This window comes from Protomyctophum parallelum (assembly GCF_964188405.1).
Source record: "Protomyctophum parallelum genome assembly, chromosome: 18".
Taxonomy (NCBI): Eukaryota; Metazoa; Chordata; class Actinopteri; order Myctophiformes; family Myctophidae; genus Protomyctophum; species Protomyctophum parallelum.
The window spans coordinates 38,808,262-38,825,761 of NC_139716.1; the positions used below are offsets into that span (position 1 = coordinate 38,808,262).

General features: G+C 43.6%; 1 protein-coding gene across 2 annotated transcripts in view; it reads left to right on the forward strand.

Moving 5' to 3' along the window:
• The first annotated feature begins 384 nt into the window (after positions 1-384).
• The window catches only part of hspa12b (heat shock protein 12B), a 32,589-nt gene continuing 15,473 nt past the window's right edge, over positions 385-17,500 (forward strand). The window contains exons 1-8 of one of the 2 annotated variants that reach the window (XM_083789109.1): positions 385-516; positions 5,704-5,767; positions 8,851-8,933; positions 9,991-10,115; positions 10,342-10,528; positions 11,137-11,241; positions 12,703-12,819; positions 14,809-14,986. In XM_083789109.1, coding sequence (XP_083645235.1) covers positions 5,722-5,767; positions 8,851-8,933; positions 9,991-10,115; positions 10,342-10,528; positions 11,137-11,241; positions 12,703-12,819; positions 14,809-14,986 — 841 coding nt within the window. In that variant the 5' untranslated portion in view covers positions 385-516; positions 5,704-5,721. The remainder of the gene's footprint in view (positions 517-5,703; positions 5,768-8,850; positions 8,934-9,990; positions 10,116-10,341; positions 10,529-11,136; positions 11,242-12,702; positions 12,820-14,808; positions 14,987-17,500) is intronic. The other variant, XR_014570683.1, reaches the window with a different exon arrangement.

Consider the following 17,500-nt stretch of genomic DNA (forward strand, 5'->3'; position numbering starts at 1 on the left):
TGTGTGTGTGTGTGTGTGTGTCACTCCTTTCCTCTGACATTCCAGTGCGGAGTGGAGAGAAAACGTTAGATCACATAAAGAGAGAGAGAGCAGTCCAGCTCAGCACGGTTCCAGCCAGGAATATCCCCTTTTCTCATTCACTACGAGTCACGTTCTCTCCTCTCTCTTTCCCTCCTGCTCTGTTTTGCATCCACCCATCTCTCTCATCCTCTCCTTTCTCTTCTGATTTACCCGTTTTATGATATTGGAATTCTGCAGGGAGGTTGAACGTGGATTTTCCACCAAAAGCATTATATTATATGCAATCCTAGTTTTCCGTCTCTCTCTCTCTCTCTTTCTCTCTCTCTCTCTCTGGGGGGGAGGGGGGGGAGGGGGCGGGGGGGCGGGGGCGTAGCAGTATTCCAAAGTTCCAAACTCTTTAGCCTATTGCAAACTCTGGGAATAGCATTGTTCTCCGGCTTGGAGGTGGTGAAACAGAGGACAGTCAGCGTTGCTTCATCCTCCCCCCAAAAAGCGGTATGTTTCTACAAGAAAACCCTTTCTGTCTTTGGCTGCCACTGAATTGAATGATGCCTTTTGTCTTTGAATTCAATCATTGAATTGTCTTTAAATCATCATAGTAGAACACAAATGCGTGTTTATTTGTCATGGATGATATTGGATGTACTTTCGTTACTCAGACAGGTCTGGGGTCAGCTGTCACACCTGTCTTGTCTGAGGTGCAAACAAGTTGGAACTGTCAAACTGTGTACTAGATTTGTTTCTGTAATTCAATTAAATTCAATAACATTAAGAAGGTTGGACATACAGTATATGCACCATCTCTCATCATCTATCTCTCGCACGCACGCACGCACACGCCTATAACTCCAGTGTATAAAAGACTTTAGTGAGTGCGTGTCCTGTACAGTAAAGTTGAAGTAATGAAACAAGCCCTGTGTGTCCCCCGGCTGTGCGCATGTTTGTGGTGTACTCTATTGTTAATGGTGCATGAAAGTGGTACAGCGTGTTTTACACAATCAGTCCCTAATGTTTAAAGAACGGCACTCTGTCTGTACCCACCACCCCCACCCCCCCCCTCTCCCTTCTCTCTGTCTCTCAGTCTCCCTCTATCACTCCCGGGGGAGTAGTAGAGAGCTGCCTTTTCTGCTGATCCCCTGCCTGTTCTCAGTCGCGTGTCGGAGATACAGACAGACAGAGAGAGAGAGAGAGAGAGAGGTAGAAAAACAGAGACAGGGAAATGTTAAGTGAGAAAGGAGGAGAGAAAGTCATATAGTCTGGAGGAGAGAGAGAATGTATAGAGAGAGAACAGGATTGAGTGTCTCTCTCTCTTTCTTATATCTGGTTTTATCATCGCACCGAGAGTCGTGGGAAAATATACGTCCAATGTCATACACACGCATGAGCATACCACTAACCAGCATGCAATACTTTAAATTTGACAAACACATGCTTGAGTATGCACGCACGCACGCCCGCACGCACACACACACACACACACACACACACACACACACACACACGCAGTCAAACAAACACATCTTTGTTTCATTGCAGTGGTGTGTTTAGTTTGCTATTGAAGTGGGTCTCACATCGCAGACTGATCCAATCAGTACCCAGCAGGCCACTGTAACCCAACACACACAGGAACACACACACACACACACACACACACACACACACACACAGTACATACATTCATGAATTCAGAATGCACCCTGTACCCTCACACTGGTTTGGCAAACGACAAACATTTATGCATGTACACACACACTGCACACAGTCAAAGAAAGCCACACACAGATGTACACACACATTGTGGTGATTGTGCACTCACATGAGCCATTGTGAATGCAAAACTCCCAGCAGAACACACAGTGGCTCGTAACTCGTAACTCTATCCATTCCCGACAGGATTTATGTGTTGTACCTATACCGTGTTGCTGCCGTCCTCTCAGGAAAAACAAAACAAATCATGCCTGTTCTTTACCGACGTTAAGCGAGAACAGCAGTATGTTAACTTCGTCCACTGAAGACAATTTATTCCTGACTAGTCAAGGAGGTACATACTTTATTTTCCCCGTGGGGAAATTTGTCCTCTACATTCATTGAGCAATCCTAACTACTTAGAAGCAGTGTAAGCAGCCACAGTGCAGCGCCCAGGGACAAACTCCTGTTGTAAATGTCAGTATCTTGGTCAAGGGCAATGGCAGGAGTACGTACCTAAAAAATGAATGATTGTGTGTCATGTGGGAGGAAACAGTGTGCCTGGGTAGAACATGCAAACCATAGAGCGTCGCAGTCCCTCCTCCCCTTTCAGAACGACGAGTGGCCCAGGAAATGAATCCCGCAATGCATTTTTCCCATAGGCTTTTCTTAAAGTATTTAAAGACGCCGCAGACAAAGCCAACTTGGATTGTGACAAATCATGACAATGAACACAATGTTTTGGTCAAATAATTTATAAGAAGAAAAACAAAACAAATAGTGTTGTCTTTCCTGCCTTTATTTTCTTCTTTCTAATGATTTGATCGGCCCAAAATATTATGTTCATTGTCATGATTTGTCACGATCCGAGTTGGCTTTGTCCGCGGTGTAACCGTCTTTAAATAAATACTTTAAGAAAAGCCTATGGGAAGAATGCATTGGGATTCATTTCCTGGGCCACTCGTCGTTCTGAAAAGGGGTGGGACTGCGACGCTCTATAGGCATACATATGTAGAAGTCTCACTGGCCACTGGGGACATACTGTACATCGTCCACCATCATGTTAAGAAGGGCAGCTTGCCATAACTCCACTTAAATTATATATTGTATTGTAAGTAGTGAGACTAAACCCTTTTTTCTGCTTTATAATCATTACTGTTACTATCTTTGTAGTCTCTCGAGACTGGCGCTGTTTTGCCAATGGGTTCGCAGATTGCTCTCTTTGTAATGGTAGGAGAAGTGGCACATTACCACTTGCTGGTACGAGAGCATTTTTATTACGGGACTATCTTTCCAATAAAAGGTGCTTGAAATCACTAACGAAACACCTTAAAATCGATTGAAAATTCAGCGAGCGAGTTAACGATTAGGAGAGGGAAGTCTGGAACACTCTGGTGGAGCTGTTGCCCCCGCGACCCGACTACGGATAAGCGGTTGAAGATGGATGGATGAATGGAGTTAACGATGATTTTAATTGTGGAGAGACTGCCTCATATGGGTGGGTGCTGTCAGTGTAATTATCATCATTGCAAACAACGGCTTGTTCATTGTTAAAACTTGCCCCTTTGTTGCCTACTTTGTTGTTGTACTCATACCTGATGAAGACCCATAGGGGTCGACTCGAAACGTTGTCCTCCTTCTAAATAAAACTCCTGTGTGAGCTAGAAAACAGTGTGCGAACAGTGTCCCCTTCTCCTGTACGTATCTTTTTGTTCAGCACCTGAAAGTTTTTTTGAGATGTGCGTACTTTCTTTTGGATTCAGAGACTGCCTCACATGTACATGCATTATGTTGACGCATCCATATGTGTATCTATTGACCACGCAAACTCCTCACAGAAAGCCTCCCTGTTGGGGTTTGAACCTATAGGGCCTTCTTGCTGTGAGGCAACAGTACTAACCACTGTGCAAACGTGCCGCCGGTTGAATTCAAGAGGTTATTGAGAGATGCTTAGAAACAACTCATTTGGGGGTTTTGGAAAGCAACAACAACAACAGTAATCAAGCCAGACAATTCTCCCACAATATCTCAATGCTACAGAGTGTACTTCCATCCTTCTTCAACCGCTTATCCGTAGTTGGGTCACGGGGGCAACAGCTCCACCAGAGAGCTCCAGACTTCCCTCTTCAGAGCAACATTAGTAACTTCCTCCTAGGAGATCCTGAGGCATTCCAAGGCCAGTGAGTCGATGCGATTCCTCCAACTGCGCCTTGGTCTGCCCCGGGGTCACCTCCCAGTGGGACGTGCCTCGAGGACCTCCCTAGGGACTAGGGAAACGCAGAGATCCTAACCAGATGCACAAACCACCGAAGCTGGCTCCTTTCCAAGCGAAGAAGTAGTGACTCTACTCAGAGTCTCTCTCGACTGAACTCACCCTATCTCTCAGGGAGATAGGGTGATGCTGGTAATGAATGGACTTCCATTCACAACCATCATCAACACATCCATAACGTCAGGTCAGGGGCAAGGGTCTAAAACTGTGGTTCTCGATCTCGAGTGGGGTTCAGCAACCCCCAGGAGTCATTGAAGGGGTTCCAGGGGGTCCCCAGCTAATTTAGTAAATATAGGGCGAGATATACTGTGAGAACTACTGTATATGGCCTCATTTATGTGGTATACATCCTCATTCTAGGACACCCAAGAGAAGAGTTATAATATACAATACCATCTACAAGCTCAACTAAAGATAATCATAAGATATTATCTTTATTGTCACTGTATGAGACATATAACGAAATTCCGTTTAGTGCAACCACAACATATAACAGTATCAACAGAGAGAACACAAAGACAAAGAAAAACACTGATGGGGCAACTTCATGGCATAAAACTGTTAGTCCGTCATAGTCCAGTCCAGTCAAGTCATCTCAATCCATTAATAAGTTAATAAGTATTCCAATGCACCGCTAAAATAGTAAAATACACCAATAAAATGTACTTCCACAAGTAGATAAAATAAGGGGGACAGCACAAATCACAATTTTAAGTAGATGGAACAGAGTCCGAAGCTCACAAAGTGATACTTTTGTCATTGTGAGTTTGTAGATTGGCTATTTTCACTATTCACCATCTGATAAAGTATTTAGGGTTTAAGTGGTTAAGAAAAGGAGTTAAACATTACAGAATGACAGAAACTGTGTGTTAAGTGTGTTTCTTAATTATTTTTGGATATTTGGGATTGTCTTCAGAATTCCAGTAATTATTCCCTGTAATAAGATGAGATGAGAAGACAGTAGAAATAAATTGCCAAATTCAAGGTTCAATATTTGTATTGTTACATCTCGCAAGATGTAACAATACAAATAATGAACCTTGAATTTGGCAATTTTACAAATAATTGTATTATTTGTACACAATTGTGTACAATAGAATTATTTGGTTTTGGTTCCTCAACACAGCCTTGTAGCAGCATGGGGAAAACAAGAAATAAGAAATAGTAGCAGTTGGGGATCTTCTTGTTGGTCATATGTTTAAAGGGACACTTCACCCTTTTTGCAAAGGAAGTTATGTTAATGACGTTTAGAAGCTTTCCTGGGGGTCTTTATGTGTGTAATATGTAGTTTTAGATACTTTAGATTGTAACAGTGAGCCCAGTGTCTCTGATGTCATGGACAATGGGCTCACTTACTTCCTGGACTACATGTTGTCTCAGTAAGACAGCTCTCCCCCTATCCACAAGGAGCAGTAGTGCACCAAAGAATTATGGGAATTGTAGTCCAGGAAGGAAGAGAGCCCAGTGTCGATGACATCAGAGACACTGTGCTCACTGCTACAATCTAAAATATCTAAAACCACATATTACACACACAAAGACCCCCAGGAAAGTGTTCTAAAGCTTCTAAACGTCATTAACATATATTATTTTGCAAAAAGGGTGAAGTGTCCCTTTAACTCAGGTCATGCTTACATGGTCACTGATCTGACTGATATGTGATATGGCAGCCCTGTCTCCCAAGCTAAACGTGACCCATATGTGATGTAACATTTGCTCCCTAGACCCTGGCTCCTGTAAAGATGGCTGATGGACTGCAGCCAGACACCAACAGCCTACAGATACCGGGTGAGAATACACAGAGACAGAGACATGCATACAGTGTAAATGCAGACATGGCGTGGACAGCCTGACCTTTCCATGCCGACTCCCACTCTGGAATATTAGTCACAGGTTCAACATTCCCAATAACATTCCAGTCATTCCGAATTGCACGTTGGGTTGTGCGTATCTGTTTTGCGCACCTCATCAAGGGCCCGGGTGTAATGTTCTATGGCAGTGTATGGGGCTGCCACTTAACCAATGATGAAGACAGAGTCGAAGGTGGAATTGACTGTTCACTTCATTCACTGACAAGGCGGTGAAAACTGCAAAAATAATAAAATAATGCAAACATTCAGAGTTTGTTCTTAATTGACAGCATTCCAAACATTTCACAACAAAGAAACCCAGGCAATTAACTAATCATACTCAGTGGCTAAACGACCTACACTCATCACGAGTCATCAGTGTTAATTAGTAGGATGACATACACCTGAGTGTGTACTAGGCTATGTTCTGCAGACAGCAGCAAACATTGCCAGAAACATTTCCAAATTCCAAATAAACATTCACAAAATGTGGTCACAGAAAGTTACAATAACTGAATTCAGCAGCACAACTTACGACATTGCGTCTAAATTGCTTCCAAGTGTGTGCGTTTCAGGGCTTAAGCTCTGACCTGAGGTCTGCCTTCTCTGTGCACTGCTGCATGCAAAATGGTACTAACAGGAAGTGGCTCTCATTATATAAATACAGAGTTTTTTCAAAATAAAAGCACTGGTACACACTCTCACAATGAAGTAAAACTTTTCTAATGTAAACAGAAATACAAACATGTTGCATAGAATTACATATTTGCCTTAAAGGCAACACACCGGGTCTGTAATCTTCTCCATGGCGATGATGATCAGATGAGGCTCTGGAAAAGGCACACGCATTTCCCATAATGTCAGTCCAGGGGTATAGGCCTAACAGGGAGACATTAAGGGGAACCGGGATCTTGGGATGCAGGCTAAACTTGGAATTCCTGATTCAAGTAATTCCTGAACGGCATGATAACTTACATTGTTGCTATACGGATGTGTGTGTGTGTGTGTGTGTGTGTGTGTGTGTGTGTGTGTGTGTGTGTGTGCGTGCGTGCGTGCGTGCCACTTCATTTGCATGATGACAGAACAGTAATGTCTCTTTCCTTGAGATGAATGGTTTCCCCACAGTTGCAAATTGCCGCAGACAGATATTTCTGCCTTGTCCATTGACAATTCTGTCAATGTAATGTATAATCACAGCTTTGGCTGTGATTACATTTAGGCATGGTGGTGGTGGTGACTGAGGTTAACCTTTTGGGGCGAAAATGTTTCCCAAAAATTCAAAACATTTAAAAAAAAAATTCCTAAAGATTTTCAGAAATAGCTGATCTAAACAAGTTGCAGCACAATGCTACGTTGTGAATAGATTGCCTATCTTCGCTGTTTCCACATGACACCGTCGTACAGACGGGTGAGGTATAAAATATGGTAAGGATCTGGGGTGGGTTCAGAGCCCCACGGCTGCATGAGCACATGAACTGAAAACATCACTTTTCTGACCTGAGATCAGATTCATACGAGGTTTCCACTGGACACACACTGGTCTGATGAACCCATTCTTTTTTTTTTTGATCAAAGTTTTTTTATTAATGTTCACACGAAGATATTATACAACATTTTTCGACACAACCCCGGTACCTTGCACCATATGAAATAAAAGCACATACAAATATACATAGACATAATAGAAGACTAATAGAAGTATGCAAACAAATAATAATAATAATAATAATATGTATATAAAAAAACAATAATAATAAAAATAAATAAAGACAATAATAACAATAATAATAATAATAATAATAGAAATAAATTACAGTAGGGTCAGTGTAATAAGTTAAGGATTGTTGATGTCAGCCGCGTTCATCCTCTCAATGTGTGTCAAAAAAGGTTGCCAAATGGTGTAAATTGTAAATTGTGTAAAATTTTAAAGCACCGGCGTACCGGTAGCGAATCTTCTCCAATGTCAGATGATGTAAAACATCATTAACCCAAGATTTAAAGGTTGGTGGTATTTTCTCCTTCCATTTAAATAGTATTTGCCGCCTAGCCAAAAGAGATGCAAAGGCTATCATGTTCTTGTTTTGCCGGCTAAGATGTAGATCTTGGGAAATAACTCCAAACACTGCAACAGTGGCAGAGGGTTCTATGGGCACTTCTAATACATCTGAAAATGTTTTAAATATTGATTGCCAAAATGTATGTAACTTTGGACAAAACCAAAAAGCATGCGCAAGGGTAGCCTGATCTTGATTGCAACGATCACATATAGGATCCATGGTAGGAACGAATTTAGATAGTTTTACTTTGGACCAGTGGAGGCGATGTGTAACCTTAAACTGAATAATAGTATGCCTTAGACAGATTGAAGAGGAGTGTATCCTATCCAGCGCTTCCTTCCAAACATCATCAGAAATTTGTGTCCCCAAATCTCCCTCCCATTGATTCTTTAATGAGGTAAGTGGTTCCAGGTCAAATGAGTTTAATAAGGAGTAAACTAGCCCAATTACCCCTTTAGAGTGTGGATTGAGCTTTAGAATTGAGTCTAAAAGGGAGTCTGGTGGTTGTGATGGGAAATCCGTAATAGATGATGTTACAAAATTACGAAGCTGCAAAAATCGGAAAAAGTGAGAGCGGGGGATATCAAATTTCAATCGTATCTGGTCAAAAGACATAAAAACGCCTCCGTCAAAAAGATCTCTGATTGAAGTGATGCCTTTCTCAGTCCAAATGTTGAATGCTCCATCCATAATTGAGGGTTTGAAACTATGATTTCTGATGAACCCATTCTGACCTGAGATCAGATTCTAAAAAATGTCAGTCGCTCTTCGATTTTTCAAAAATAGCAGACCTACAAGCTCGTATCGCGCCACTCGGTGGCGCGATATGAGCTTGTAGATCTGCTATTTTTCAATAGCTGTTTCAATAACACCAAAATGGGTGCCCGGTCAGAATGGGTTAAGACTTCTCTGCATGATTATCTATATCTCTGTCTGTGTCTCTCTCTCTCTCTCTCTTTCTCAGGTGATGATTTGTCAACTCCCTCGTCTCCTGCCACAACCAGAAATGAATGTGGCATCGCCCCCCTCACGCCTTCTCCATCACCGGTAAAACACACACTCACACACACACACACACACACACACACACACACACACACACACACACACACACACACACACACACATACATATATATACACACATATATATACAGTATATATGCTATTGCGTACTGGCACACACACAAAACCAACACCTCCCCAAACGTATCTGGACACACCCACCCACTTATTATGTTTCTTTATATAGTGGTCTTAAAGAGCGGCTCCCAGCCCACATACACTCATCAATTAGTGGTTTATCATTACACTTTGACTACAGTTTAAATGTCCCTGTAATTACACCCCTCACTACATATAGAAACATACACATTAGCACCAGCAGTGGCCTTAGTTCATGTCATTTTTGCAAAAGGCTATTGGAGACTTTAAGGAATAACAACTGTCGCAAGAAACAAACATGTTTCCCATTGACCGAATATGAACGCAGAGGTTTCCACTGGACACACACTGGTCTGATGAACCCATTCTGACCTGAGATCAGATTCATACGAGGTTTCCACTGGACACACACTGGTCTGATGAACCCATTCTGACCTGAGATCAGATTCTAAAAATGTCAGTCGCTCTTCGATTTTTCAAAAATAGCAGACCTACAAGCTCGTATCGCGCCACTCGGTGGCGCGATATGAGCTTGTAGATCTGCTATTTTTCAATAGCTAAAGCATAACATGATGCTGACACCAAAATGGGTGCCCGTTCAGAATGGGTTAAGACTTCTGAAATGAATGTTGTGCTAATTCTACCGTAGCTTGTGTCCATTCATAGAAACTAGTCATTACTGAAGAATGTACAGTACCGTATACTGTAAGGGTTGTTCTGCAATGCGGCCACATCCTTTTCCAGGCCATGGATTTGTATCCCACCCAGGCTGCAAAGTACACCGTAACCGTTTATGGGGGAAAGGTTCTAGATTTTGGTTTGTTTACACAAATGTATATTTGAATACAGTCTAGATAGTTTTTTCTTATGACTGATATGACTCTCTCTCTCTCTCTCTCTCTCTCTCTCTCTCTCTCTCTCTCTCTCTCTCTCTCTCTCAGAGGGTAGAGCTCAGACCCAAGATGGCCTGTCCCTTCTCTGTTGTTGTGGCGATAGACTTTGGAACCACTTCCAGTGGCTATGCTTTTAGCTTCACACAGGACCCAGAGGCCATACACATGATGAAGTAAGAGTCTGTGTGTGTGTGTGTGTGTGTGTGTGTGTGCTTTTTGTGTGCGTTCGTGCGTGTGCGCCTCAAGGTCCAATAGCCAATATTGATATTCGGACATCCTCAATACATGAATCTTTTTCCAATCCTTCCCAACAATGCACAACAATTATTTTAAGCTGCATTTTCTTGCATTCTATTCTATTCTACCTTGACCGACGCCGCTCTCCTCCAATCCGCACAGGCGCTGGGAGGGCGGGGACCCAGGTGTGGCCAATCAGAAGAGCCCAACGTGTCTGCTGCTAACTCCCGAGCTACGCTTCCACAGTTTTGGTTTCGCGGCCCGTGACAGCTACCATGACCTGGACCCAGAGGAGGCCCAGCACTGGCTCTACTTCGACAAGTTCAAAATGAAGATACATAGTGCCAGTGTAAGAGCAGTGGTGGCCACGTAAAGTACTGTACTAAAGTAGTGTATGTCACTTGAGTAAATCCATTTTTTCAATGCTGCATAGGCTACTTCTAATTGTCTCAGCCAGGGCGAAGGCGTGGACAGACTATGTTTGCACGCTGTATGTTTGCACGCTGGGCCGTTCGCAGCAAAACTGTGCACGGCTGCACTCGCCATGGATGCCAGAGCATAACCTCTGCCCCAGATGGTCGGATCTTTCAGATCGTCCTGTTATAGCGTCTCCAGTGCCAAACACATTTCTTTATATTAATCCCACAGATTTTGTCTTTCAGATTTTTCATATTCCATTCTGATTGGCTAAGATTGGCTTCCAAAGTTTGCAGGAGACAAAGTGCTCAAAAAGTCCAAATGCCTCAAATGTGCGATTTCCGTGAAGTTTTTGTGCGCTCATTCCCACTAGATTGAGGAAGAAATGCCAATTGAACATTTTCAAATCTGCCTCATGGTGGCGCTATAACAGGCCGAAACCAAAGACAACCATTCAGCTGGTATGAAGACATCAGCGATACCTAAAGGACTTCCATTCTTTTGCAGCAGTTTTCAGCATTTTGTCCGTGTTCGCCACAGGACCTCACCATGGAGACGGAGCTGGAGTCTGTCAACGGCCAGAAGGTCCGGGCTATCGAGGTGTTTGCTCACGCCCTGCGCTTCTTCAGGGAACACGCCCTCAAGGTACACTATGCTCCATGGCTTTACACTATGCTCCATGGCTTTACACTAGGCTTTACACTAGGCTTTACACTATGCTCCATGGCTTTACACTATGCTCCATGGCTCCATGGCCTCAAGGTACACTATGCTCCATGGCTTTACACTATGCTTTACACTAGGCTTTACACTATGCTCCATGGCTTTACACTATGCTTTACACTAGGCTTTACACTATGCTTTACACTAGGCTTTACACTAGGCTTTACACTATGCTCCATGGCTTCTTCAGGGAACACGCCCTCAAGGTACACTATGCTCCATGGCTTTACACTATGCTTTACACTAGGCTTTACACTAGGCTCCATGGCTTTACATTATGCTTTACACTAGGCTTTACACTATGCTCCATGGCCTTCACACATGGCAGATGATATTATTTTATGGCAAGAGCACAAAGGTCGGGTTCACATGGTCAAGGTCACGGTCAAAATCTAGAATGTTTTATATGAAACTTGGTGGGAATGGTCCGTAGGCTGCTCTGGAGAGATAATTAACCTTTGGATCAAAGGTCAAGGTCACAAATCAAGGTCAAGGTACAATTCATTAAAATATGCAATACATACACAACACAAAACCCCTTTACAACAGGAGCTTTCTATTGCTCCACAAGTGCCAGGCAGGCGTGTAGCATACGCTAAGTCTCTCTGTTAGTGCCCACAAAGAGTGAGCTCAAATCAATACACATGTCCATATTTCACTCTGATATCTTGTGTGAGGTTAGAGTTAGAGGACACAGCAGTATGTGCTGTTCGTTTTGTATACCAGTCTCACATTGACACAACCGCTGTTCAGGTGGTATGCGGCTCCGTCTTCCCATCTCCACACACAGTCTATGCAAGCGGACATACATGAAGTACAAGTAAGACGCGCAAACGCGTGAAGCGAACGCAGCTCGTGTGTGTGTGGTTGTGTGTGTGTGTGTGTGTGTGTGTGTGTGTGTGTGTGCTACAGCTGCGCCCTGTGTGTGTGTGTGTGTGTGTGTGTGTGTGTGTGTGTGCTACAGCTGCGCCCTCTGGTGGCGGGCCGGTGGTGTAACAGCGTGACACACACACACACACACACACACACACACACACACACAGACATTCAGCCCTTGCTGTCATAGTAAGTGGCTCACTGCGTTCGCAATAAACAAGCCAATTAAAACCCATTCTGACCGGGCACCCATTTTGGTGTTAGCATCATGTTATGCTTTAGCTATTTAAAAATAGCAGATCTACAAGCTCATATCGCGCCACCGAGTGGCGCGATACGAGCTTGTAGGTCTGCTATTTTTGAAAAATCGAAGAGCGACTGACATTTTTAGAATCTGATCTCAGGTCAGAATGGGTTCATCAGACCAGTGTGTGTCCGGCGGAAACCTCGTATGAATCTGATCTCAGGTCAGAATGGGTTAACAGGTGTAGTGTTTTGTCCTGTTAGGAGGTAAAGGATCAGTCCTCGTCTGTGTTGGAGGCAGAGGCGATCCGATGGGTCATCACGGTGCCCGCGGTCTGGAGGCAGCCAGCCAAACAGTTTATGAGAGAGGCAGCATATCTGGTAGGAACGCACGCACGCACGCACGCACGCACGCACGCACGCACGCACGCACGCACGCACGCACGCACGCACGCACGCACGCACACACACACACACACACACACACACACACACACACGTGCACAAACAGTAACACTCGCATCCAGTAAAGATAACACACATACAGGCACTTCATACACGCGTGCCAAAGTATAAGACATCTTTGTGTGTGTCAGCTCTTGCTAAGTGTAGCAATTATAGTATCATGTTGTGTGCGTCGGTGTGTAATAAGTGTTGTTTTGATGTTCTGCACAGTATAGTCATCATGTAGTGGTTTCACAACTAGATTGTTCCATGACCTCTGAGACAATCGGGGGGGGAAATAAATAATAAAAATAAAGAAAGTGTGCTAAAAGGTAAAACGCTTGTAACATGTTCCCCCCCCCCCCCCCCCCCCCCCAACCACACACATACACACACACACACACACACACACACACACACACACACACACACACACACACACACACACACACACACACACACACACACACACACACACACAGTATCTTGTATACATCACAATCAGTTGTAGGAAGCGTGCGTACATGGACAGGAATGTAGAGCATCCTATAATAATACATATCAATGGAAGCGGAGAATGTGGTCCATGTGTGTGTGAGTGTGTGTGCTTGTGTTCTAGTACCCATCTATAGCCATCTCCCTCTCACACACACACACACACACACACACACACACACACACACACACACACACACACACACACACACACACACACACACACACACACACACACACACACACACACACACACACACTCTCTCTCTCGCTCTCTCTATCTCTGTCTCTCTGTCAGTGTCTCTCTCTCTCTCTCTCTCTCATACAAACACACTGTCAGGGCAGTGGGGTGGGTGTGTGTGCTTCCTGCTGTTGGTGATGTCATCAAAAGCGTGAACAATGAGGGAGACAAACACAGGAAGTCGAACCAGACCCCCGCCCTACACTCCCACTCACACACACACACACACACACACACACACACACACACACACACACACACACACACTCCCACTCACACACACACACACACACACACACACACACACACACACACACACACACACACACACACACACACACACACACACACACACACACACACACACACACACACACACACACACACACTCCCACTCACACACACACACACACACACACACACACACACACACACACACATGCACACGCACGCATGCACGCACGCTCACTCTCTCGCTCTCTCGCTTGCTCACTGACATGAGCTACTTCCCATTAAGTTCACCCCCCCCCCCCCTCCTCTACACTCTCCTCCCTCCTACACCTCTCCTCTTTTCTCCCCTCCTGTTTCTCTCATCTTGTATTCCTTGGCTCCTCCATCTCTCCCTCTCTCCCCCCGGCCGCTATAAGTTCCCTTTCATCATCTGGTCTGCTTCCATGCCGGTGGAGAAGCGAGGTCATGGACGTACGCGTATGTCACTCCCGTCCTCTACGGCGCTGCACACATTGTTTATGTTTCTCCTCCATGTTGATACGTTCTTCAGCTGGGTTAATGGCCTGTCTTGTCTTTCTGGCCAACCACCACTAACTACACTTCCACAACCATTTGAGTCCATGCAGTGAACTCCCTTTTTTTGCAACTTTTGGAAACTTGACTTGAAAAATAAACTAGTAAAAATACCTTCTCTTGAGCTTGACCTTGTCTCATTAATGACTTGAGACTAAAGACAACCATTGAAATGGGGCGGTGGGGTTACTAATACTTGATGCTTCTACTACACGGCGTGCTATATATATAAACTTTATTACAGGCTCATGGCCCACAGGGTACATCACATATAAAAAAGAGAATAAATACAAATATAAGCTATACTATAAAATGTTTTGGACTTGCAAAGTAATAAGTATGAGGTGTTTTTGTGCATGCGTGCGTGCGGGTGTGTGTGTCTCTAGGCAGGTCTAACGTCTGCAGATTGTCCGGAGCGGCTCCTCATCGCTCTGGAACCCGAAGCTGCCTCCATCTACTGCCGCAAACTCCGCCTCCACCAGGTGATCGACCTCAGCCTGCGGCCAAACACAAATGGCCTGGACTCAGACGGCTCCCGCCCCTTTGACTCCAGCTTTAGACAAGGTATAGAGAACAGAGAGAGAGAGTGTGTGTGTGTGTGTGTGTGTACATGTGTGTGTGTGTGTGTGTGTGTGTGTGTGTGTGTGTGTGTGTGTGTGTGTGTGTGTGTGTGTGTGTGTGTGTGTGTGTGCACTGTGCACGTGTGTGCGTCACAGTGTGTGCATTTCTTCTTGTATTGTACTTGTGAGAGTCAGATGTATAGTATAGAAATAGACTATTTTTAGACTAGATTGTGAGGAGTCTGAGGACCATTTTCCTGGTCCTCACAAGAGAAAATGATTGTTTTGGGGTTAAAAAAAGAAAAAGTTGATTGATTGATTGATTGATTGATTGATTGATTGATTGATTGATTGATTGATTGATTGATTGAAAATTGAGGATATAACCATAAAAAGCACTATAAGACTTGTTTGCATCAGGGTACTCCATTTTAAATTCATCAAAACTTTTAAAGACATACAAATTATATGAAAAAAATAAAATCATCATATATACAGTTTAAGAAAGTAAAAAAAAAGAAGGGGGAAACCGTGTACAGTATGGAAAAGGGGGGAGGGGGGTGGGCGGTGACTTTAACCTTTTTTACAGTAAGGGGCCAGTTTGGAATTGCAGCCACAAGTATATGATATGAGCTTGTAGATCTGCTATTTAAAAATAGCTAAAGCATGACATGATGCCAACACCAAAATGGGTGCCCGATCAGAATGGGTTAATGGGTGTTCGTGTTCCACATTTTAGTGGCATAGGAACAAAATGAATTGAGCGCCTTGTTGGAGCCGAATCTGGGTTTGAACGTGGTTAGTTGAACTCCCTCTGGTGTTGTGATTGTGGACTTTGTTGACATTAATGAAGTATTCAGACAGGTACATGGGTATCTTAGTGAAGTATTCAGACAGGTACATGGGTATCTTAGTGAAGTATTCAGACAGGTACATGGGTATCTTAGTGAAGTATTCAGACAGGTACATGGGTATCTTAGTGAAGTATTCAGACAGGTACATGGGTATCTTAGTGAAGTATTCAGACAGGTACATGGGTATCTTAGTGAAGTATTCAGACAGGTACATGGGTATCTTAGTGAAGTATTCAGACAGGTACATGGGTATCTTAGTGAAGTATTCAGACAGGTACATGGGTATCTTAGTGAAGTATTCAGACAGGTACATGGGTATCTTAGTGAAGTATTCAGACAGGTACATGGGTATCTTAGTGAAGTATTCAGACAGGTACATGGGTATCTTAGTGAAGTATTCAGACAGGTACATGGGTATCTTAGTGAAGTATTCAGACAGGTACATGGGTATCTTAGTGAAGTATTCAGACAGGTAAATGGGTATCTTAGTGAAGTATTCAGACAGGTACATGGGTATCTTAGTGAAGTATTCAGACAGGTACATGGGTATCTTAGTGAAGTATTCAGACAGGTACATGGGTATCTTAGTGAAGTATTCAGACAGGTACATGGGTATCTTAGTGAAGTATTCAGACAGGTACATGGGTATCTTAGTGAAGTATTCAGACAGGTACATGGGTATCTTAGTGAAGTATTCAGACAGGTACATGGGTATCTTAGTGGTGTAGCGGATCTTGTGGACCAGGCCCATTGCAAGATGCTGTACTACTCTGTCGTCAACCATAAGCCATTCCAGACTATTCCAGGCCTATTATGCACACCAGTGTTGTACACCGAAAGATATAGCTATATACAAGATTGTAAGCTTGTGAAATCTGCCATGTTCTGACTATATATTTACGGCTAGTTTCAATACAATCTTAAAATGTACTTGTGCGTGCAAGTGTGCACTCTATTGCCATAGATTAAAATGAGCCAGGCAGTAACCACACTGGAGTTCCTGGAAATGCTTTGCTTTGCCTTGATTTCTCTTGGTAACAGTGTTTTTTTGGATGAGTTGGTGCATGATTGTGCATGATTGTGTGTGTGTGTGTGTGTGTGTGTGTGTGTGTGTGTGTGTGTGTGTGTGTGTGTGTGTGTGTGTGTGTGTGTGTGTGTGTGTGTGTGTGTGTGCGTGCGTGCGGTAGGGGGAGTTTAGAGAGCCAGGGCCATATGTTTCACGTAAAACAAAGGCAGAGAGAGATTAATAGAGTAGATACACCGAGGCATTTTAATGTAGCCATTGTCCAAAGACCACCCTTTGTTTTGCTAATACTGATAAACTTGACCTTTAGTCTTAGTGTCCTCATTCTGGATGTGGACATTTAGGTGACCTTTAGTCTTAGTGTCCTCATTCTGGATGTGGACATTTAGGTGACCTTTAGTCTTAGTGTCCTTATTCTGGATGTGGACATTTAGGTGAACATTTAGTGTCCTCATTCTGGATGTGGACATTTAGGTGAACATTTAGTGTCCTCATTCTGGATGTGGACATTTAGGTGAACATTTAGTGTCCTCATTCTGGATGTGGACATTTAGGTGAACATTTAGTGTCCTCATTCTGGATGTGGACATTTAGGTGAACATTTAGTGTCCTCATTCTGGATGTGGACATTTAGGTGAAC